This window comes from Stegostoma tigrinum, chromosome 1, assembly GCF_030684315.1.
Source record: "Stegostoma tigrinum isolate sSteTig4 chromosome 1, sSteTig4.hap1, whole genome shotgun sequence".
Lineage (NCBI taxonomy): Eukaryota > Metazoa > Chordata > Chondrichthyes > Orectolobiformes > Stegostomatidae > Stegostoma > Stegostoma tigrinum.
The window spans coordinates 115,217,520-115,241,792 of NC_081354.1; the positions used below are offsets into that span (position 1 = coordinate 115,217,520).

The 24,273-nt window shown below is 40.7% G+C and overlaps 1 protein-coding gene across 1 annotated transcript in view; it reads right to left on the reverse strand.

Moving 5' to 3' along the window:
- Positions 1-479: 479 nt before the first annotated feature.
- Positions 480-24,273, reverse strand: part of asah1b (N-acylsphingosine amidohydrolase (acid ceramidase) 1b) — a 29,042-nt gene continuing 5,248 nt past the window's right edge. The window contains exons 2-14 of the mRNA XM_048545122.2: positions 22,757-22,803; positions 21,807-21,897; positions 18,753-18,839; positions 17,643-17,721; positions 15,428-15,502; positions 15,027-15,072; positions 11,088-11,232; positions 8,712-8,766; positions 7,934-8,015; positions 7,479-7,610; positions 7,244-7,367; positions 1,911-1,967; positions 480-1,177 (exon numbers count right to left, since the gene is read on the reverse strand). Coding sequence (XP_048401079.2) covers positions 1,088-1,177; positions 1,911-1,967; positions 7,244-7,367; positions 7,479-7,610; positions 7,934-8,015; positions 8,712-8,766; positions 11,088-11,232; positions 15,027-15,072; positions 15,428-15,502; positions 17,643-17,721; positions 18,753-18,839; positions 21,807-21,897; positions 22,757-22,803 — 1,110 coding nt within the window. The 3' untranslated portion in view covers positions 480-1,087. The remainder of the gene's footprint in view (positions 1,178-1,910; positions 1,968-7,243; positions 7,368-7,478; positions 7,611-7,933; positions 8,016-8,711; positions 8,767-11,087; positions 11,233-15,026; positions 15,073-15,427; positions 15,503-17,642; positions 17,722-18,752; positions 18,840-21,806; positions 21,898-22,756; positions 22,804-24,273) is intronic.

Below are 24,273 nucleotides of genomic sequence, written 5' to 3' on the forward strand. Positions count from 1 at the left end.
TTGGTCCACCATGTAGGTTTTAAGGCACTTCAAAGTAAGAAACAAGGTTGAGAGGCAGAGAGATGTTAGCAGGGTATTCTAGAGTTCAGGGTGACACAAATGAATACACAGCAACTAAAACGGGGGGGATGCCTCATGGACCATATTTAAAAGGATCACAAATACCCAGATTAAACAACGTGCAAATCCACATAGGTAGCAGTTGATGTTGGCTAGTGAGCAGAGAGGCAATGGGGGAATGAGACTTATATTGAGTTTGGATAGAATTTTGAATGATGGAGTTTAGCGTTATGTATGGAGGAAACAAACTGGAATCAATGTATGAGTGTGGTTAGGAGTGGGTTGGGGAAGCAAAAACATAATTGAGGGTTTTGACAACTGAGTTGAGACAAGGATGAAATTAGGTGCTGTTGGCAAAAATAGGCAGACACAGTTAGGAACTATTGTGTGATCTGCATTATAAAAACACATTTAAACAGTAAATTTAAAAACTTAGTTTTAATCAATAGATTTATTCATTAGGTTTAGTGGTCAGATACAACACAAATATTGATTTTGCACATAACAAGTTTTGTTTACAAACTGGAATCCAAGTAGCTTATTTAGCAAAACGACAATGCCAAACATTCACTGATGTGCACACTCTTACAGTCAGAGAAGAACAAAAATATGCATCCTTTTGGTGTCAACTACATAAAATTAACACAACTGACACCACAATTTTAAAAACAAATTTTAATAAGCAATGCCACATTAATTGCTGATTAGTAAGAAAAGGATTCAAATTGATAGAAGTTTCTGCTCAGCATCATCTCTACAGCGCATTTCACTAAGTTTGAAATTACTGACCTACTCAATTATACAAGTATTCTTTACATTTAGTCCACACATTTAAATTTCAAATATTTAGCTAAGCATGAGAATCTATATAACAAGAGCCTATATTGAAAGCCTAAAACCTTTCGCACGTTACAGAATGTCAGTGCCATCAGCAATTAATATACTCAGCAGCATTTATGCAGTTTGAACTGCTTGTTCATTTTCAGATCCAGCTCAAAAATTCCACAACACAACCTGGCACAGATGTCTACCATGGCATACATGGGTTTGGACAATCACGTAGATATGATTCAAATGTTCCTTCAGAGATTTCCATCAGGGTAGTATATGTAGTCAACTGTGAAATGCAAACATTATTAGAAAATCACTTGGATTTCCTAGGTTCAATCCAGATACCCATAATTGGTATATAATATAAACTCAAGCTCATTACAAAAAAAAAATCAGTCAACTCAAATTCAAAGTCCCCAGATTCAAATCGTACAAACAAATTCTTCCTTGCATTTGAAATATATCAGATATCCCTGTTCTTTACACAAAGTCTGATTTACTGCAGCCCTATTTATCCATTTAAAAACAGTCCAGAGTTTTATTCAGAAGTTTGTTTTGGGTATTGATCAGAGTGGAGAATTTTGTCTTTGACCAATGTGAATCTGCATTCTCTCTTCATCACTGTTTAGGCTTTTAACACCAGAATTCATTCAGATGTTCTTTTGAACCAATTCTAAGCTGCGAAGTTTGTCTTACTGATTTACGTATATAAATAAATTAAACTTTTTAGTCAATTGAAAGATTGTGTACTGGTGAAATATTTCTTGTTAAGTAAAAATGGAATTAAGGGAGTACTAATATGGGAATCTCAGACTTATTCCTTGAATCAATTTGGAGCACAGTATAGACAGCAATAAATTTCAGGACAAAGAAAATCTAAAAACGACTGGAGATTAACAAAATCACTGCAGCCTGCCAATATTGATCATGTAATTCCGACAATGGCTGTGCTCATTGTACCTCTGCGCTAAAATTGAAAGAAGAACCATCTAAAATGAGACAATTCAATTTACACTCACCTTATTGAGGACAGGCTTTGTGGTCAAAACATCATAAATAGTTTCTATGGAAATATTCTGAAAGACAAGAAATAAGAAATACAGTGATAATGGGAACGGCAGATGCTGGAGAATCCAAGATAATAAAATGTGAGGCTGGATGAACACAGCAGGCCAAGCAGCATCTCAGGAGCACAAAAGCTGACGTTTTGGGCCTAGACCTTTCATCAGAGAGGGGGATGGGGAGAGGGAACTGGAATAAATAGGGTCAGAGGGGGAGGCGGACCGAAGATGGAGAGAAAAGAAGATAGGTGGAGAGGAGAGTATAGGTGGGGAGGTAGGGAGGGGATAGGTCAGTCCAGGGAAGACGGACAGGTGAAGGAGGTGGGATGAGGTTAGTAGGTAGGAAATGGAGGTGCGGCTTGGGGTGGGAGGAAGAACAGGTTAGGGAGGCAGAGACAGGTTGGACTGGTTTTGGGATGCAGTGGGTGGGGGGGGAAGAGCTGGGCTGGTTGTGTGGTGCAGTGGGGGGAGGGGATGAACTGGGCTGGTTTAGGGATGCGGTGGGGGAAGGGGAGATTTTGAAACTGGTGAAATCCACATTGATACCATATGGCTGCAGGGTTCCCAGGTGGAATATGAGTTGCTGTTCCTGCAACCTTCGGGTGGCATCATTGTGCCACCACTGTGGGGGGAAAGTTGCGGTCCTTGAAGAACTTGGACATCTGGGATGTGCGGGAGTGGAATGTCTTATCATGGGAGCAGATGCGGCGGAGGCGGAGGAATTGGGAATAGGGGATGGAATTTTTGCAGGAGGGTGGGTGGGAGGAGGTGTATTCTAGGTAGCTGTGGGAGTCGGTGGGCTTGAAATGGACATCAGTTACAAGCTGGTTGCCTGAGATGGAGACTGAGAGGTCCAGGAAGGTGAGGGATGTGCTGGAGATGGCCCAGGTGAACTGAAGGTTGGGGTGGAAGGTGTTGGTGAAGTGTTGGTGTACACCTCCTCCCACCCACCCTCCTGCAAAAATTCCATCCCCTATTCCTAATTCCTCCGCCTCCGCCGCATCTGCTCCCACGATAAAACATTCCACTCCCGCACATCCCAGATGTCCAAGTTCTTCAATGACCGCAACTTTGCCCCCACAGTGATTGAGAACGCCCTTGACCGCGTCTCCCGTATTTCCCGCAACACATCCCTCACACCCCGCCCCGCCACAACCGCCCCAAGAGGATCCCCCTCGTTCTCACACACCACCCCACCAACCTCCGGATACAACGCATTATCCTCCGACACTTCCGCCATCTACAATCCGACCCCACCACCCAAGACATTTTTCCATCCCCTCCCCTGTCAGCTTTCCGGAGAGACCACTCTCTCCGTGACTCCCTTGTTCACTCCACACTGCCCTCCAACCCCACCACACCCGGCACCTTCCTCTGCAACCGCAGGAAATGCTACACTTGTCCCCACACCTCCTCCCTCACCCCATCCCAGGCCCCAAGATGACTTTCCACATTAAGCAGAGGTTCACCTGCACATCTGCCAATGTGGTATACTGCATCCACTGTACCCGGTGCGGCTTCCTCTACATTGGGGAAACCAAGCGGAGGCTTGGGGACCGCTTTGTGGAACACCTCCGCTCGGTTCGCAATAAACAACTGCACCTCCCAGTCGCAAACCATTTCCACTCCCCCTCCCATTCTTTAGATGACATGCCTGGGCCTCCTGCAGTGCCACAATGATGCCACCTGCAGGTCGCAGGAACAGCAACTCATATTCCACTTGGGAACCCTGCAGCCCAATGGTATCAATGTGGACTTCACCAGCTTCAAAATCTCCCCTTCCCCTACTGCATCCCTAAACCAGCCCAGTTCATCCCCTCCCCACCACTGCACCACACAACCAGCCCAGCTCTTCCCCTCCACCCACTGCATTCCAAAACCAGTCCAACCTGTCTCTGTCTCCCTAACCTGTTCTTCCTCTCACCCATCCCTTTCTCCCTCCCCAAGCCGCACCTACATCTCTTACCTACCAACCTTATCCCACCTCCTTGACCTTTCCGCCTTCCCTGGACTGACCTATCCCCTCCCTACCTCCCCAGCTATACTCTCCTCTCCACCTAACTTCTTTTCTCTCCATCTTCGGTCCGCCTCCCCCTCTCTCCCTATTTATTCCAGAACCCTCTCCCCATCCCCCTCTCTGATGAAGGGTCTAGGCCCGAAACGTCAGCTTTTGTGCTCCTGAGATGCTGCTGGGCCTGCTGTGTTCATCCAGCCCCACACATTTTATTAAATAAGAAATACATCTCATTACACTTTCCTAAGCAAATTGCACTGATACAAAGCTCTCCAACTTATATATATCTACATTTGCCACATCTTCAAAGACCTGTCCGGAAGAAGGGTAATGCCTGATACATTGACTGTTTCTTTCCTTCAGATGCTGCCTGACCTGCTGTGTTCTTCCAGCCTCCTGTTTGTCTACCTCAGATTCCAGCATCTGCAATTTTTTGTCTCTAACCAAAGTGCCTGAAGCTCAATGATTCATATTTGCACTTACATTTGATAAAATGAGTTGACCTACTCAGACCATTCAGCTCCATGAGCCTGCTTCACCAGTTGATAACATCGTGGCTGTTCTGACTGTAGCCCTAACCCCACGTTCCTGCCCTTAGATGCTGCACTAACAAGGAAGTCAATCTGCCTGCTTGAATAATTTTTAATTATCCCGCCTTCACCATTCTCTTGGGAACATAGAGTTGCAAAGACACACAACCCTCAGAAAATAAAAATCCTCATCTCCATCTTAAACACCACATTTTTCAGAATTGTCGATTACATCTATTCTCTCCAACAAGGGGAAGCATCTTCTTAGAATCCATCTTCTCAAATTTCCTCAGAATCAATGTTTCAAGAAGATCGCCTCTCATTCTTCTAAACTGTAAAGGATATGGCCCAGCCTGGCCAACCTTTCCTCATAAGACGAGCACCTTGTCTAAGAAATCTGTTGAGTGAATCTGCTCTGAACTGTTTTAATGCTATTGTGTCCTTCAAAGAACAATATATATAGCTATTTTTAAAATTCCAGCCCCATACAATAAATTGGAGCTGCCAAATCTACATACTGTCCTTTTGGTTGACAGTGTACCAGGATTCTGTGACCTTTCTCTACCTCAGTTTTACAATCTCTCCCCTCTTACATACTATGCTGCTCTTCAATCATCCTGCCAAGATGAACAAATTGACACTTGCCACATCATACTCCATTTGCCAATTGTTTGCCCATCCTCTATGTTTTTTGCACCTCAAGTCCTCTGTAAAAAAATACTTAACTGTCCTAACTGTGTGTCTCACCAGCAAATTCAACAGCCATACATTCAGTCCAATTCATTGATTTAGGTTGAAAATAGTGGAATCCCTAGTATTGATCCTAATTGTACTTCACTAGTTATAGCTTAGCAAACTGAAAGTGACTCATTTATGCCTATTTCCTGTTAGCTAACCAATCTTCTAATCATGCAAATATTTCCCCATAACCGAGTCATTCTTATGAATAACAACATCATCTATGCTTCTATGTTACCTTTGTCAAATGCCTTTCTTGAAATTTAAGTTCACCGCTTCCACCAGTTCCATTATCCACTTTGAGTTCTTCAAGTAATTAACATGAAATGCTAAAGTCTGTTTTCCTTTTCACAAAACCATGTTGACCCTGCTTGATGGCATTGAGATTTTAACTGCCCTGCTGAAAACTCCTCAATAACAGATTTAACATTTTTCCTTATGTCAAATGTTAAGCTAACTGCCTGCAGTTTCCTGCTTTTCATTCCCCTTTTTTTTGAACAGAGGAGATTCTTTATTTTTTCCCAATCTGACAAGACTGTTTTAGAATCTAGAGAATTTTAGAAAATTTAAAATGAATACACATACTATCTCAGGAATCACTTCCTTTAAGTATACAGGATGAAGTCTATCAAGGCCTGGTGTCTTGTCAGTTTTCCTCAGTGCTCTTTTCCCAGTGAGAATAATTGTTTTAAATTCCTCTCTCACCTTCACATCTTGAATTACAAGTATTTCTGGGATTTGAATCTGCTACAGTGAAGATAAAGATAAAAAAATCTGCAAATCACCTGCCGTCTCCTTATTTTCCATTAAACTTGAGATTTGCTTTAAAGGATCAGTCCTTACTCGCCCCTGCTTAAATACCTGTAAAAAAACTATTTTTCTATTCTAAATGAGAGGCATAGATAGAGTTGATAGCCAGAGACTATTTCCCAGGGCAGAAATGGCTAGCACGAGGGGTCATAGTTTTAAGCTGGTTGGTGGAAAGTATAGAGGGGATGTCAGAGGCCGGTTCTTTACACAGAGAGTTGAGAGAGCATGGAATGCGTTGCCAGCAGCAGTTGTGGATGCAAGGTCATTGGGGTCATTTAAGAGACTACTGGACATGCATATGGTCATAGAAGTTTGAGGGTGCATACATGAGGATCAATGGTCGGCACAACATTGTGGGCTGAAGGGCCTGTTCTGTGCTGTACTGTTCTATGTTCTAAATTCCTTTTTCTCTACTCCAATTCCTTCAGTATTCTTTGAGTCATCCTTCGCTCTTCTAAGAAAATACAGTCCAATTTTCTGACCCCCTCATCAGCTTTGTAGAAGTATACGCGTCTATCTTTAACTTCCTCAGTTTGCCACGGATGGTGTACTCTTCCCCCAGAGTGTCTTTTTCCACTGGAGTACATATCTTAGCCGAGTGTTCTGAAATAACTCTTTAAATGCTGGCTACTTCATCTCTTAGGACTTATCTCTTAACCTAATTTCTCAGTTCACTTAGGTAAGCTCTGCCCTTTTTTAATAAATTCATAATTCCCCGAATTAAGTTTAAAACAATACTCCTCAATCAACTGTTATCTCACTTAAAATGAATGTGAAATTCAATCATTGCTACCTCACTATGCCTTCATTGAGAAGTCATTAATCCTGTCCCACTGTATATTACCCCATCTAGAATAGCCTTCCGTTATTGGCTGTAGAACATGCTGCTCTAAGAAAAGGGCCTGGAAACCCAATGAACTCACCTTCCAAACTACCTTTGCAAATCTGATTCATCAAATTTATGCACAGGTTAAAATCAACCATTACTACCTTGCTCTCAGGACTTTGTTATAAATGCTATGCACATTCAGATACAGAGCCTTTAAATTGTCTTTTTACTACTTTCACAACTTGTAGCTGTATCTGCTAGAACACTCTTAGGATATACACATTGTCCTGTTTCGAAAGAGACCTTCACAGATGTGAAATAGATTCCAAGCCATGATTACATTGGTGTACAATAGCAAAGAAGGACTTACAGCTTGTGTTGTTTGATTCATGCACTTCATCGCAGGAATTCTACGATTATCCAAAAACAGTGGGTCCTTCCAGTGATCATAGTTTGTTTCTAGAACGTACCAGGTGCCATGTTTAATGTCAAGCCTAGGTTTGTGTACACACACACACACACACAAGAAAAACAAGTCTCTCTGAACCAATGTTCCACTGTGTTTATAATGCAGAAATTATAACATGTCATTTTGATTTACTTACTCCCAGATATCCAGAGTCGCTGTCCTTGACCGGGTGATTACACAACCTTCACCAGACTGGTTTCCCCCAAGTATATAATAGGCTGGTGCCAGCATTTCCGTATTGGCTAATTTGTCCTTAGCTTGTGCATAACTGCAAGATAGAGTCAGAAATGTTTTGGTGGGTAAATCCATTCCATCAGATTCAAAGACTGTTTACAGATTCTAGCTGGAATAAAGATCTGGCATACAGAAAAAGAGAAAAAAAAATTATTGCACATCACTAATGGAGACACAGATTGCCACTAATATTTGGGCCACAACACATCTTTGAAGGATTATTTTGGGCTGAAAGATCTATAACATAGAAACCAGATGTCCAAATTCTGAAAGAGTTTAGAGTTGAACAGAATATCTAAATTAGGAAGAGAAACAGCTATCTTAAAAATACAATAGAATTTAAGACAGACACAGTACCTGGTTGCATTTTCCAACACAGATCGGGTGAGGAAACCCATCCATATACCATGTCTTTTACCCAATATCCATTCAATAATGCCTGCAAATCAAGTAGCATAATCTTAAAAATGTTGGAAGTTTGTGAATACACCGAACTTACAAAACAAAACCCAAAATTTGGATCTAACATATGAAACCTTGTTTCGAAACATTTCAGAAAAGAAAAAACGAATTATGTGACATGACACATCACTTCACCACTTATGCTAGCTGTGATTCTTAGATTCTACTTGGAACTCAGTCATGGCAGAAGACTCCTATAAAGCAATCAGAAATGCATCCTTCAAGGAGGTTAAACACACCTGCCAACTTATGGATGACTCTGGCTTGTGGCTGATCGAAGTTGAAAAGGTCAACCTAGGAAGGCACCAACTCCAGCTTTACTAGGAATACACAGAGGTAAGGCATGGAGTTCACAAACATCTAAACATCCCATCTACTGAACCTCTCAAGTGGCCCACCTCTCCACGTATGGCACAGTCTGCCAATTATGCATTGACCTTAGTAATTTCAAAACCAATTAATTTGAAGAGGAAGCAAATCCCCCTTAATCAAGAATCTGCTTAACATGAGGAGGGTATTTAAATAAATTAAAATTTCTACAGGCATTTCATATAATAGTACAGGCTCATGTAGAATGTTAGTCACCTTAAAGACGAGGGGAAAAGAGAGAGAGCTAGAACACCATGTTTTGGTAAAATAATGCAAGCCTGAAATGATAATCAGTGTTAATTACCGATATATCCTCCATCAATGCTGAAACGCTCATTCATCGTAAGTGTAAACATCCCCTGTAAAGACAACAGTTTGGATTATACATTGCAGAAGAGTCCTCAATTTCAAAGTGCATTGACATGTGACTACTTTTAAACATTGAATGCATTGCTTATTAATAATTATTTTTCAATGGTCAGTTAGATACAATGCCTTAACTTGTAATCTTATTCAAGCTGTGAGAAACAGAAAACTTTCAACGATCCAATAGGGAGGAGACAGTTACCTCAGGTTACAAAAAAGGCAAATTGTAGCTGCTTTAGGAACTCAGATTTAGAAGACGATAAAAATATCAAGAGTTATACACAACATGAAAAATTTAAATGGGCTGGAACTTACATCTCCAGGAGAGAGGCCTAAAATCTACTAAAAGGTTTGGTGACATGAACATGAAGTAAATGATACTGTTTGTGGAAATGCCTAGGAACAGAGATCAGAAGATGATTGCTAATGAAACTACGAGGAATTCAGGAGAAGTTTCACAGTGAGGTTAGAACGTGGAATTCACAGTCACAAGGAGACACAGAGGCAGATAGTCGAGATGGATTTAAGAACAGCTACATAAAACACACGAAAGAACCAAAATAGAAACGACCAATTTCCATGCTGTCTATTCCGGGTAATTCTATGTAGGTTGACACTAGTCTGTAGAATTCTTTTCTTAAGAATCACAAAACCACAGGCCTCAGGGTATCACGACAACCACATCTTTACATGTTTGTTAAAACATGTATAACAAATGAAGGTCAGGGAAGAAAAGCATTGCTGTGTTGTAATTTACTTGAGTATTATATTAGCCATACAAATAATGCATTCTTGTGGCACAGTGGTAATATCCTCAACTCTGAGCCAGGAGGCCTGGGTTCATGTCCCACCTGCCCCAAAAGTATGTTATAGTACCTCTGAATGGATTGATTAGCAAATATCTATAAACTCAGTGACAATAAGAGCAGGTCAGAGGCTGGGAATACTGAGTAACTCAGCTCTTGACTCTCCAAAGCCTGTCCACCATCTACAAGGCACAAGTCAGGAGTGTGATGGAATACTCCCCACTTGCTTGCACGGGTGCAGCTCCAACACCGAAGAAGCTTGACACCATCCAGGATGAAACAGCCTACTTGGGTCTGGATGGGATGCTCTGAGGGTTGAGTGGACCCGATGGGCTGAATGGACTGCTTCCACACTGTAGGGATTTTATGATTAATAGCTGCATCTTCAGCTAACTTGGCTTCATCCTCTGCAATTCCTTCCCTTTCTCATGCATGCTCTCTTCCAAGACACTCCTCAAAATCTTGCTGTGACCTTCTCTGAAGTGGAATTCTACTGGAATTTTACTCCTGTTCCCATAATCTATTTAGCAAATATAAGCACCTTGCAAAGATGAGGCATTTGATTGGCTTCAACGTAGTCTTGCCAAATGTAACTAACTACTATTCCCACATACTGATTGCCAATCCTTGTTCCCTGAATAGAAACAGGTACTAAATAAAGAAGAAAATAAATTTAAACGGAAGTTAAGTTGAGCATCATCAGGGATTGCTGTTGCAGTACAGGGGAATGGAATAGCAGTGTTTTCTTGGACACGCACTCACTTAATCTAACTGCTGTTCTTGGCAACAGGGTGCCTCCCCTCACCCACTACCCACTCCAGCTCCCCTCAAGAAAATCCTGCCTCAAAAAAAATGTAGAATCTTTCATGTATCAGCATCATCTGCTTCTTGGCTATTTTTATCCTTTATCAGAAAAACTGCTGTTATCAGTGTAAGCATTTGCCATTTTTAGTCCCTCATCCATATGACGGCACGGCTGGGAGGGGAGGTGTACTTGTCCATTCTATGGAGAGTCCCAGTCACTATTTTATGGTTGTATTCCCAGATCAGCTATTTCTGCTCATGGCATTTTTTTAAAAAAAAAAGAAACAACAGTTTTCTAGCACCGTTTGACACCTCCAAGGCCACAGGACGGCTGGTGAGTTTTAGATCATCAGGAGGGATTGGCTGGCTAAAGTTTGGAATCTGCTGTGCATAAGTTGATGAGGAATAAGGGAGGAAAAAGATCATTTATCAAGAGGCACGCATTGTGTATACTCTTCAGGTTCCACGGGCTAAGGGCTTCAAATGTTTAACCAATAGACAGGCACACTTCTGCACAGTGGTGTCTTATGCCTCTCAGATAAATACATGAACAGAAGATTCCTTTTCCTTGGATGGCACTGAATATTATTGACAAACACAGCATTACATTTTGACCTACAACAAGCATTGGAGCAACACATCAGTTTTTGGAGCTAATATAGATTAGAAGGCAAAGACAGTTTTAGAATTTCTAAACAACTTACTGGTCTCATGCCAGTCAGCATTCCAACATATCCTGCAAAATTAGTGGATTTAAATACAGTTCTGTTGTTCCTCTGGAAATTCAGATTAACTGTTAGAGGCCGAAGGTATTCTGGAATTTTCCAGCTACTATTTTTGATATCCCAACTGCAGGGAGAAGACAGAAGCATGATCAAAGGAAATAATACCGTTTACCACAAATATCGGCAGAGTATTGGCAACAACTAAAACCAGCTTCCCACACCACTGAAAAATGCCTCACGTTATATCTTTTGAGTCAGTAAAGTGTTTGGATATGTTTAGCAGAACACATTTAACATCTTCTACAATGCCATACCAATTTTCCCAAAAGCTATGAGGTATTAGCTGTAGAAGAATAATATTCACACAAAATACATTTGTTAACAGGTCAAGATTAAACAAGAACCTCACATCATGTCTTTAAAGTATTATGAAGTTGTTTAGCGTATGTAGGTGAGCCAACACAATGAATCAGTTGCAAATAGACTTCAAGGAAGCTGTTATTTACTCCTCTCAACTGAAACAGGATTCCTTTCTGGGTGTGTAGTTCCACCAGGTTAGCTGCTACCTGATAACCATTCCGTGTGTTAAAAAAAAAATTCATTCAGGAGGCATGGACATTGCTGGCTGGACCAGCATTTACTTCCCACCTCTAATTGCTCTCAAGGCGGCAGTGGTGGGCTGCCTTCTTGAACCATCACAGTCAATATGCTGGAGAAGACCCACAATGGGAATTCCAGTATTTTGTTCCAGTAGCACATGAGAAACGGAGGTATTTCCAAGGTAGGACAGTGAGTGTCTTGGAATAGCAACTTGCAGGTGGTAGTATTCCCACATACCTGCTGTCCTTGTCTGTTTAGATTATAGCGGTCATGGGTTTGGAAGGTGCTATCTTAGGAGCCTTAGTGAATTTCTGCAGTGCTTCTTGTAGATAGTGTACACTGTTGCTAAATATTGGTATTGGAGAGAGAGCATGTTTGTGGATGTGGTGCCAGGCAAATGGGCCACTTTTGCCCCAGGTGATGTCAAGTTTCCTGAGTGTTCACAGGATCATAGAGATGTACAGCATGGAAACAGGCCCTTTGGTCCAACGCGTCCATGCCAACCAGGTATCTTAAATTAATTTAGTCCCATTTACCAGCATTTGCCCCATATTGTTCTAAACCATTCTTATACATATACCCATTATTGAATTTAATTTCCACCATTTCCTGTGCTGGGATTCCAACCCAGGTCCCGAGACCATTATTTGAATCTCTGGATTAACAGTCCAGCAATAATACCACTAGGTCATCACCTCCCCTATCTGTTGGTAATAATATTCAGCCTGACTTCACTATTGCATGATAGGGCCATTTCAAAGGCCAAACTCTCAACCTTCATTTTCCATAATCTTCAGCCCATCGACAAGTCTGCTGCTGGAATCCTGCTCACTTCCCCCACAACGTTCCTACACCTTGCTGACCAAAACGGGGGAATATCCCAGAAGTACCATTTTATAAGAGAGGAGTAGGGGTACTCTCTCAAGTGTCCTGCTCAACATTTGCCCCCTTTAACCTATGACTCAAAGGCTGGTTATCTGGTCACTGTCACAAGTGGGAGCTTGCTGAGTGCAAAATGGGCCACAGCGCTTCCTACATTGCCGCAGTCACTGCATGTTAAAGAAAAAAATACTTCAATGGCTGTTTGGGATGTCATGGTAGGTGCGATATGAATGTAGATCTCCTTTTTTACCCTAAAAAAGAATATTCTTCTCATGCTGAGAAACACGAATTAGTGCATTCTCTCCTTTAATTTCCTCACAACATCCAGATGACAGAACAACAGGATCTGATCCTGCTGCCCTTTCCTCATGACTTCACTTTCGAGATTTAGACCCACCACATCCGGGAGAGTCAACGGAAGCATTTTGCAGCACACACTGCCATTCACTGGATGATACTTCATAGCCAGAACTGAGCAAATGCAGCTGCTGGGAGCTTCTTTGAGCTGCAAAGTGCTTGTCTGCAAACTTTATCAGATCAGGTAGAGCACAGGAAGATCCCACTTCACCATGGATAAAACAGTTGGCCTCAACATCATAAACAGAGTCAATGACCATTATCTCTACATCCCTTCGTGGACCTGCTCTGTGCAAACTGTCTGCCACAACTGCCTATCCAACAACAATCATGGGACTTTGCTACTGGACATGATCTTTTTGGAAGTGCTTAATAAATGGTGCTATATAAATGTAAACTATTTACTGTACAATATCAGGCAAGATGCCAATCATGCTATGTCAAGGTACCATTCTAACTCTTGCTATCCACAGGACACTGTTGTCTCATGGTCACCCTTTTGCGACCAGTGTAGTTCTGTGTGCACACTGTCTGTCAGGAAATTAGACCATAAAATCTTTAGATAGAGGAGCAGAATTAGGCCACTCACCCTACTTTGCATCTACTCCGCCATGCTGATCTGTTTCTTAAGCCATTCTTCTCCCTTCTCCCTGTAACCCTTGATCCCCTTGCTGATCTTAAAACTCTCTCTGTCTTAAAGACACTCAATGACTTGTTGGAGCTGTACTCATCCAGGCAAGTGGGGAGTATTCTACCACACTCTTGACTTGTGTCTTACAGATAATAGACAGGCTTTGGGGAGTCAGAAGGGGAGTTCTTCACTCCACGATTCATAGTCTCCCTTCTGCTCTTGTGGTCACAATACTCATATGACTGGCCTCATTCAATTTCTGGTCAATCGTAACCCCCAGGATGTTGATACTGGGTAATTCACGGTAACTGCTCATCCGGTTTGCACGTGTATACTGATGCTGATTAGTGATTAACTAATTTTCCATAGTAACTCAGGGGTTATATGCCTTTATTCTTCCTACTAAAGTGCATAATCTCACTTTCCTACATTGTATTCCACCTAATACTTTTTTACCCACTCTCCGAGATTGTCCAAGTCTGTCTGCAGGCACCCTCCTTCCTCAGCACAACCTGTCCCTCCACATATTTTTGTGACATCTGCAAACTTAGCAACACTTCCCTCAGTTCCTTCACCTCTCAAGATTATCAACGTATAATGTGATTAATTGTGGTCCCAATATGCACCTCTGTGGAACTCCACTAGTCACCAGCTGCTATCCTGGAAAAAAAAATAACCATTTGTCCCCTCACTGTCTTCTTCCAGTCAGCCAATCTTCTATCCATGCCAGTATCTTGCCCCTAATGCCATGGGCTTGTTTTATTTAGCAGCTTCTTATGCAGCATCTTGTCAAAGGATCAGTCTGGATTTCCAGAAGGCATGTCCATTAGCTCTCCTTTGTCTAACTTGATCATTACTTCCTCAAAGAATTCTAGCAGATATACGCATCATGATTTCCCCTTGACAAAGCCATGCTGTCACTGCTGTATTTTACTAAGCACTTCCAAGTACTCCATAATCTCTTCCTTAATAATCTTACCAGTGACTGAGGTTAGGCTAACCAGCCTATAATTTCCTGTCTTGTGTCTCCCTCCCTTCCTAAACAGGGCTGTTACATTAACCATTTTCTAGAACCTTCCCTGACTCCAGTAATTCCTGAAAGCTCACCAACAATGCCTGTATAGTGTCCTCAGCTATCTTCTTAGAAATCTGGGGTGTAGTCCGTCTGGTCCAGGTGATTTATCCAACTTCAGAGCTTTCAACTTCCCCAGCACCTTCTCCTTAGGTGATGCACCTACTTTAGTGTCATCTGCAAACTTAGCAACACTTCCGTCAGTTCCTTTGTCCCCCAGATTATGAATGAATAATGCACTCACCTCTGCCTCCTGACCCTCTTAAAGGTCTGGTATGCTACTAGTGTCTTCCGCCGTGAAAAGTGAAGAAAATGTTAATCTTAAAAAGATAAGGCGGCTCTGGTCCCTAAATATAAAATCAGCTCAGTTTCTTACCCAAGGAATAATCCAAAATCCAGATTTCTAGCATGGTACAGCCTCCCTAAAAGTCAAAGATAAATATATTCAGTTCTTCTGCTACATCAGCCTGAACGATGCAAGTAATATTTGAAACAACTGGGTGAGGAAGAAGCAGCCTTGAAAAAAAAATCCACTATGTCTGGCAGGAACATGGAGGGATGTACAAATTAAGGAATGAAGTAGTTAACAGATGATGTAAATCGGGATGGTGATCTGATGCATGGGCAATATTTTGTCTAATAAGCCAAACTGTGACTAAACAAAGATCTCAAAGATTGGTATATATCTTGCCGTCAAGGAATGTAAAGGATTCAGTTAATTATCACTTCCAATATAATGTGACCCGACAGATGTTGCTGAGAAAGTTAATGACGTACCTGCATTATCTTCAGCTACAAGGGACGTGCACACCGTGAATACTTCATAGAAGATATTAAACAGCATAACTTCTCCTATAGAGCGAAAAAATGTTAGGAATAAGGTTAAGGAATAAAAGCAAATCTGTAAGTTTAACATTTCAGTTTAAACGCTGCCCCCAATTTCTGCAAATCACACCTGCACATATTTTAACGTAAAAGCCGGACTAAAGTTTCTCCTCCTTTTTGTCTTGATTTTTTTTAATGATCAAAGGAAGAATGATATGGTTTGTGAAAAATAAAAACATGCCCACTTTGGGCACCATGTGTCACCATCAAAAAGTCCATAATCATGAACGGAAAGCAGAGTAACTTCACTACCTCTCTTCATATAATCCCAACAATGGGTAAAAGCCTAACGTCAAAGTATGTCTGTGAAGTAGTGTTTTCTATACCACGTTTATGGTATAATCTTTTGAAACCAAGATTGGACAAGAAGATGAATGTACAGTTTGAGCTAGAAGGGTTGCTTCTACTACAAAGTAAATTAATAATTGATTCCCAAATTTATTTCAGCCAACGCAAGGTTGATTCAAAAGCTCCAGGATAAACAAGAGTTACTTCATGATCTAATGCGCTCTAGAGGAGACAATATAACAACATGAAATACTAATCATTCCTTTGGCACAATTATCCAGTTCAGTAGCTACTGTAAAGTCACTCATCTGAAAAGGGATCACAATGTATGACGTGAGTGTGATTTCTTGTCGAGTTCGTGAAAGAATTAACTGTAAGCATTGTTGGTTGCTGTTGCTTGGCTAAAATATAGTAAAAGTTTACTAAAAATAGAAATGGTTAAACAGTGAACAATTACTTACAGAAACCTGGTTATAGCTGCATATACTTCAGAATATTTCACTGAATATCTGGTCAGTGGTAAGATTTCCTTCATTCAGAATATTAGGGATACAGAGCCTATTTATAAGCAATTTAGAAGTATGAATAGCACTCATGCTACTTCAAATTCAATTCATTTTTGTAAAACCAATCCAGTTTGAAGCCAAGGGAATTCAGAGAGAAAATTACTGATTAAGGCAAGCGTCATTATAATTAACACTGCTGTTAATCTTACGGAATGATGCACACATCAAACTGTAACAGCCAACCTCTACAGTGGTTTATCATGGTCATCTTCATGAACAAAGCCTCAAATGGGATACGATGACAAAAGATGGACACTGTGCAAGCAACTGATAGCAGGTGTATTGACATTCGAGTTCTGCATCTTAAACTACGCAACAGCAGGTCAGTTCATAGTATGTGGAATTCTTTTCGCTAGAAAGCGAGAGAGGATAGGCCATTAGATTTATTCCAGGCTTTAATAGAATTTTTGACAGAAAAGGGAGTTGAGGGTTGTGGTGAACAGACAGGTAAGTGGAGTTGAGAAATTCATATCAGTCACGACTTTATTCAATGTTGAAGCAGGCTGAAAAGGTTTTAATGACCTGATCCAGCTCCCAAGTCTGACATTTATGTATATATTTAAAGTTTTGTTTTTCAGTAATATCTAAACATTAAAAAGAAAGCATCTCAAATGTAGCACTTGGGCCAACATTGCAGTAAGTGTCACTTTGCAAGGTTAAAGTTTCAGAACTTTAAAAGGATTCAACCAGATAGATCAGAGATGAAGATATATTTCTGGAATACGTGTTTCAGTGTACAGTTACAACTGTGAAGTGGTGAACAAGCAGTAAGGGAGGAACAATGGATGACTAAGAGATAGGGAATGGTATGAAAGGAAGGTTAAAAATATTGGCCCAGTGCAAATTTATATTCTCAGGTTTGAAGCTCTAGCGTCATCACGGGATGACTCACTGTGCGACCAAATAAAATTCAGAAGTATCAATAAGACGAAAATAGAGCTGAAACGAAGGGAATGACATTGGTAAGTCGTTTCAAGATGCTGTGATAGGGCCTAGAAATCAAGTAAAAGTGCAGAGGACCTAATAATGAAAATGCCAAGAGAAACCAATTAGAATTGGCCTGAAAGATACAATTATTTACCAAACCTTAATTCTTTGAGCAGTTAAGAGACATAATAGCTGGGAGGAGAAATACAGTGGTTTAATATAAATGAAGCAACATTTATTAAGTAACAACATTCACATTAATAGATTACACCACATAATGAAGTTCCTATGTGAAATCGCATCTATTTTACAAGTCTGTATCATACCTAGCGGCACTCCTGACACATCTGCAATTCCTTTTAGTTCTTCATTAAATGGTGAAGGAAGTGTGTCCACCAGTGGACCCTGAAAGAAAAACTGCATTTAAAACTTGTTCTACATATACCAAAATCTGAAAATGTAGAGCATCATTTTGTCAGATCTAATCTATGCATTTGCCGTTCAAGTTGAGAATTCAGGAACAATTTAACTCCACTTAAAATTAGCTAAGTGAAGAGGCAATGCTGGAATACAAGTTAGGAAAAATTATAATGGGAGGTAGTGTAAACAGTAGATACTAGCTGACGTTCTTATATTGTCTCATGTCTAGTTGGTGGAAAGGGAAAAGGACATGCCTATAAAAGCAATGTAGTCAGATCTGACAAACAACCAACCGTATGAAATTCAAAACCTCAGGATTGCTCTAGGACATGGAGCAGAGAATCTGTTTCAGGAAGAATTAACAAATCACAGCATGAATTTGCACTCAAATGTAGTTCTTTAACAGATAGAAATTTACTGTGGAATTGAATGATGGAGCTGCATTTGAAAAGTAATTTTAAAAATGCTTTAATCACATTCCTTGGTATATTTAACAGTGGTAAGCTTGGCAAAATTAGTTGAAAATTGATTTTCACAAAATAATTAAGAATTTAATTCAGTATGAACCCACCACCCACGTCACAGGCTATAAAATTTATTGATAAAACTATTTCATAGTTGGTTTGGGGTGTAATGTTAAATTTAAAACTAAATTCTACTCAAAACATAATTGGTGGCCTTGGAGTCAAAAGCTGAATTTTTGGAGACTCGTCACTTGCAAATGAGCACAATTAGCACAAATCCTAAAGGGATGGGGTCTGCTTCTGGCACAGTATTTTGAAAACTAGTGGAAAAAGTTCACCAATATTTACTTGGCAATGGTTCCAATTGACAGCCTTTGCACTGGTTGACAGAATATATCGGCGGGGGAGATGATGGAATAGACAGAATTTCTGAAAAATCCATTGAAAATAAAAACTCTAGGCTCAGGTAATTCAACAGCCATTTACATAACTTTCCCACATCACATTCAAATAATATAAATCATGGAACCAATACCACAAACATATCCTTACCAAATTGTTATCCACTATTTCTATTAGTTTTCCACTTGGAAAGAAATCATTTGCCAATTCCTTGATCACCTGGATTAAACTGGTCAGCTGAAATTCATCAAAAAGTTGCATTGTAAGGTCACAGGTTATTTGAATGAACAATAAAATTACAAGCTAGTTTAACTGTATGCAGCACCAACGGTATACACAATTCTGTATCAAAGGTTCATTTTTCAAAATGATAACATAACTAGGAGAGACTGGGGAGAGACTAGGGGTGGAGGAGAGAAAGAGGCGCACACAGGCTTCTTGAATCCAGCATTTTCAAAATGACACAGTTCACTTTTTTCTTTAAAAAAAAGTTTCAAAATTGCATTTCTATACTCCCAAAGATGAATTAATATACACAAAATGTTAGGTATGCACTTTGATGCTAATGCTCAGGTACTGGCCTATTACATCAATTTTTCAAAAAAAAACAAGAAAAGCAAATGTCAGAGGTCACTCTGGAATGGAACTGTGAAAAATAATTTGTATTCATACAGCATGTCCCACGACAATGTTGTCGAGGAGAATACTGAGATACAGGCTACTAGACTAGGTGGGATTGAGGTTCACACAGAAGAGGTATTAGAAATCCTTCAGAAGGTGAAGATAGATAAGTCCCCTGGGCCGGATGGGATTTATCCTCGGATTCTCTGGGAAGCCAGGGAGGAGATTGCCTAGCCTTTGGCATTGATCTTTAACTCATCATTGTCTACAGGAATAGTGCCAGATGACTGGAGGATAGCAAATGTGGTTCCCCTGTTCAAGAAGGGGAGTAGAGACAACCCTGGTAATTATAGACCAGTGAGCCTTACCTCAGTTGTTGGTAAAGTGTTGGAAAAGGTTATAAGGGATAGGATTTATAATCATCCAGAAAAGAATAAATTGATTCAGGATAGTTAGCACGGTTTTGTGAAGGGAAGGTCGTGCCTCACAAACCTTATTGAGTTCTTTGAGAAGGTAACCAAACAGGTAGATGAGAGAAAGGGTTGATGTGGTGTATATGGGTTTCGGCAAGGCGTTCGATAAGGTTCCCCACAATAGGCTATAGTACAAAATGCGGAGGAATGGAATTGTGGGAGATATAGCAGTTTGGATCGGAAATTGGCTTGCTGAAAGAAGACAGAGGATGGTAGTTGATGGGATATGTTCATCCTGGAGACCAGTTACTAGTGGTGTACCGCAAGGGTCGGTGTTGGGTCCACTGCTGTTTGTCATTTTTATAAATGACCTAGATGAGGGCGTAGAAGGATGGATTAGTAAATTTGCAGATGATACTAAGGTCGGTGGAGTTGTGGATCGTGACGAAGGATGCTGTAGGTTGCAGAGAGTCATAGATAAGCTGCAGAGCGGGGCTGAGAGGTGGCAAATGGAGTTTAATGCAGACAAGTGTGAGGTGATGCACTTTGGTAGGAGTAACCGAAAGGCAAAGTACAGGGCTAATGGTAAGATTCTTATTAGTGTAGATGAGCAGAGAGATCTCGGTGTCCATGTACACAGATCCTTGAAAGTTGCCACCCAGGTTGACAGGGCTGTTGAGAAGGCATACGGTGTTTTAGCTTTTATTAATAGCGGGATCAAGTTCCGGAACCAAGAGGTTATGGTGAAGCTGTACAAAACCCTGGTGCGGCCGCACTTGGAGTATTGTGTACAGTTCTGGTCATCGCATTATAAGAAGGATGTGGAAGCTTTGGAAAGGGTGCAGAGGAGATTTACTAGGATGTTGCCTGGTATGGAGGGAAGGCCTTACGAGGAAAGGCTGAGGGACTTGAGGCTGTTTTCATTAGAGAGAAGAAGGTTGAGAGGTGACTTAATTGAAACATATAAAATAATCAGAAGGTTAGATAGGGTGGATAGGGAGAGCCTTTTTCCTAGGATGGTGACGGCGAGCATGAGGGGGCATAGCTTTAAATTGAGGGGTGAAAGATATTGGACAGATGTCAGAGGTAGTTTCTTTACTCAGAGAGTAGTAAGGGAATGGAATGCTTTGCCTGCAATGGTAGTAGATTCGCCAACTTTAGGTACGTTTAAGTCGTCATTGGACAAGCATATAGATGTGCATGGAATAGTGTAGGTTAGATGGGCTTGAGATCGGTACGACAGGTCGGCACAACAGAGGGCCGAAGGGCCTGTACTGTGCTGTAATGTTCCATGTACCTCAAGCCACTTCACAGTCTATGAAGCACATTGAAAGTGTAGTTGCTACTGTAATGTAAGAAATGCAGAAGACAAGTGGTGATAATAAAGTGAAAATCCATCTCTTGTGATATTGATTGAGAGATAATACTCTCACCTTACTTTGGAATAGTACCATGAGACCTTTCATTTGTACACAAGGGAGCATACCAAAGTCTTGGTTTAACATCTCATTCATAAGTTAGTATCTCAACCTTGACTTTTGCACTTGTTATGGAGTGTTAGCAAATGACTCAAAGTTAATGCAGAATCCAGCATTAGTAAAAACTTTGTGATTTGAAAACAGTTAAAGTTAACTATAATTAAACATTGTAAAGGTTGTAATAAAATTTAGTACCACTATTCCAAACGCAACTACTTAAATTGATCCATGCTGCCAGCTATTACTTAAAGCTATTAAATCCACTCAACACATTTTAGTAAAATATTGTTCCTCTTTCTCATCCACTCTTTTCTGCAAAACTCGTATCTTCTTTTTCCCTACCTCCGCGGTACAGCTTCTTCAGTTGTTCAAAGGCTTTATTCCCATATAAGCTTCGATAATGAGTGTTTAGCTTGTTTATGAGGAATCACTTTGTCCTCATGTAACATCTAAGCTTATTTTGAATCTGGATGCGAGGGACAGGCTGCCTGGTAGTAGTGGAGATCCATTTCAATGCCTGTATCGCCAACATTAGGAAGAAAGGTCCACTTTCTACTGGCAACATTCAAACCTGGGTGTCCCTGATTTACGTAACACAGCTGTAGTGGACGCACAAACTCAAAACTATCAACATAAGTCAACTGTTACATTTTGCTATGCAGTAGTAAGAATACAAAATGACAGCTTCATACCTCCACTTTCTTCTCATTAATCAACTGGTTCCACCTCACGCGTGGAGCTAAGTCAAGATTTATCTTGTACCAAGGAACAATGCCTTTAAACCTGTAAACATACACAGTATCTACTTTTATTACAATGTTATATTAAACGGAGAAAAGGTTAATCCATGGTATTGATACTGATATTACAATAGATACGTTTTAAGCAAATATACAAGGTAATAGTAATATTTAAAAATATATTGTATGTTTCAGTCATTCCTTTAATTAAAAGGAATACATACTGAGATGAGGAATACAAGTTGTTTATTCAAAATAAAGAAGATTTGAATTCTTTAGTCTTCATAAAAAATGGCAAAATGTGCGCAAAATAGTTTTATAATGCATAGATTTTGAACAGTGAATGTGTCAAGTAAGCAATATTAATCTTTCTGATGGTAAAATTAACACATCATTCTCCAACCATGGTATCTGTTTAAAAATGTTTGGTTGAAATCAGTGAAGAAACTTCATCTGAGACCACCAATGGGTGATTTTTGCCAAACTTCCACTCGCAGCTTGGATTCAAATACTAGATGCATTTCAGTGACCTTAAACCTCTGGAGAGAGGACACGTTACAAATATTGTTTGCACGGGCGGCTGTCATCTATTGAAAAATTTGCGGGTATATATTTCACAAATAACTTTAAGGCTTAGAACAGCATACACAAAATAAATAGTAATTTCAAACTCCAGCAGCACCCATCACTCTCAGGCAGCTGTACAGAACAAAATATTTAATTTCTTGTTTGCTGACATATCCATCGGCCTTATGTCAGGAAAAGTAATTAAGATGGAATACTCATCACATCAGTAAAATTACACCTGTAGGTTCATTGCTTGTGAAATAAAGGAAGTGCAACTTAATGAATGAGAAGTTTGGCTCAGTGAAAAGTTGGTACAAAAACTTTTTCAGACTTACGTGGGACCAGATGGTGGATACGTGCCTCTTCTGCAATCTTCAGTATACTGCTTGAAGAAAGTAAGGTGTTAAAAAATGCTCAGCCTTCTTTTCACATAATATCAAAAAAAATTAACTTCCGTAAAACTGTTTAATATTTTAAAAATACACCAATACAAGACATGTCAATGTGCAGAAAACTAATTTGCTCTGTATGTAGATTGTCAGAATAATGCTGTAGCTTATGTAACCTGTCACAACTAGATGATTATAATTTTGTGTACAGCTGGATGAACACAGCAGGCCAAGCAGCATTAGAGGAGCAGGAAGGCTGACGTTCTGGGCCTAGACCCTTCTTCAGAAATGGGGAGGGGAGGGGGGGGGGCGGAGATCTGAAATAAATAGGGAGAGAGGGGGAGGTGGATAGAAGATGGATAGTGGAGAAGATAGGTGGAGATGGGTCAGACTGGTCAAAGTGGTGGGGATGGAGCCAGTAAAGGTGAGTGTAGGTGGGGAGTTAGGTCAGTCAGGGAGGATGGACAGGTCAAGGGGGTGGGATGAGGTGGGAGATGGGGGTGGGGCTTGAGGTGGGAGGAAGGACAGGTTAGAGAGGCGGGGCCGAGCTGGGATGGCTTTGGGATGCAGAAGGGGGAGGGGAGATTTTGAAGCTGAAGTCCACATTGATACCATTGGGCTCAGGGTTCCCAAGCAGAATATGAGTTGCTGTTCCTGCAACCTTCGGGTGGCATCATTGTGGCACTGCAGGAGGCCCAGGATGGACATGTTGTCTGCAGAATGGGAGGGGGAGTTGAAATGGTTCGTGACCGGAAGGTGCGGTTGTTTAGTGCAAACAGAGTGTTGGTATTTTGCAAAGCGGTCCCTAAGCCTCCGCTTGGTTTCTATCTGCCTCCACCTCTCCCTATTTATTTCAGAAGCTCCCTCCCCTTCCCCCATTTCTGAAGAAGGGTCTCAACTCGAAACGTCAGCCTTCCTGCTCCTCTGACGCTGCTTAGCCTGCTGTGTTCTATACCATGACTCTGCCTGATCCTGTTTTCCAAGTGCTCTGCTACTAAACATTTTATAACAGACTCTAGATTTTCTGTGCAGCTTTTTCAACTCTAGAAAGAGAAGCTTTACACAAGTAACAGATCTCCAGCAATCTTATGAAGCTGGAAATGATATCGGTCCTTCATTCTAATTTTAATTTTTATGGAAGTTATTTGCTAAAATACCAATCATTTTGACTTAAATAACTGGAGCAGTCACAATAAACTAACCGTTTGACCTTCTTAAGCACAAATCTGTGCTCTTGGTTATTCTTGCAGTAAATATAACAGGAGGTGATACAGGAGCTGATAGAAATTCATTCATTCCTGAATCACTCCAAGGGCAGCCTGATGTATTTTGACATGACCAATACACGGGAGAGAAAATTAGGAAGCAAGTGACGGAATGATAAAGCACAATAAAAAGAACTCCACTTCACTTATAGCCAGGGACTTGAAGTCAAAGTGACTTCCAAATGAAGAATGGTCTAT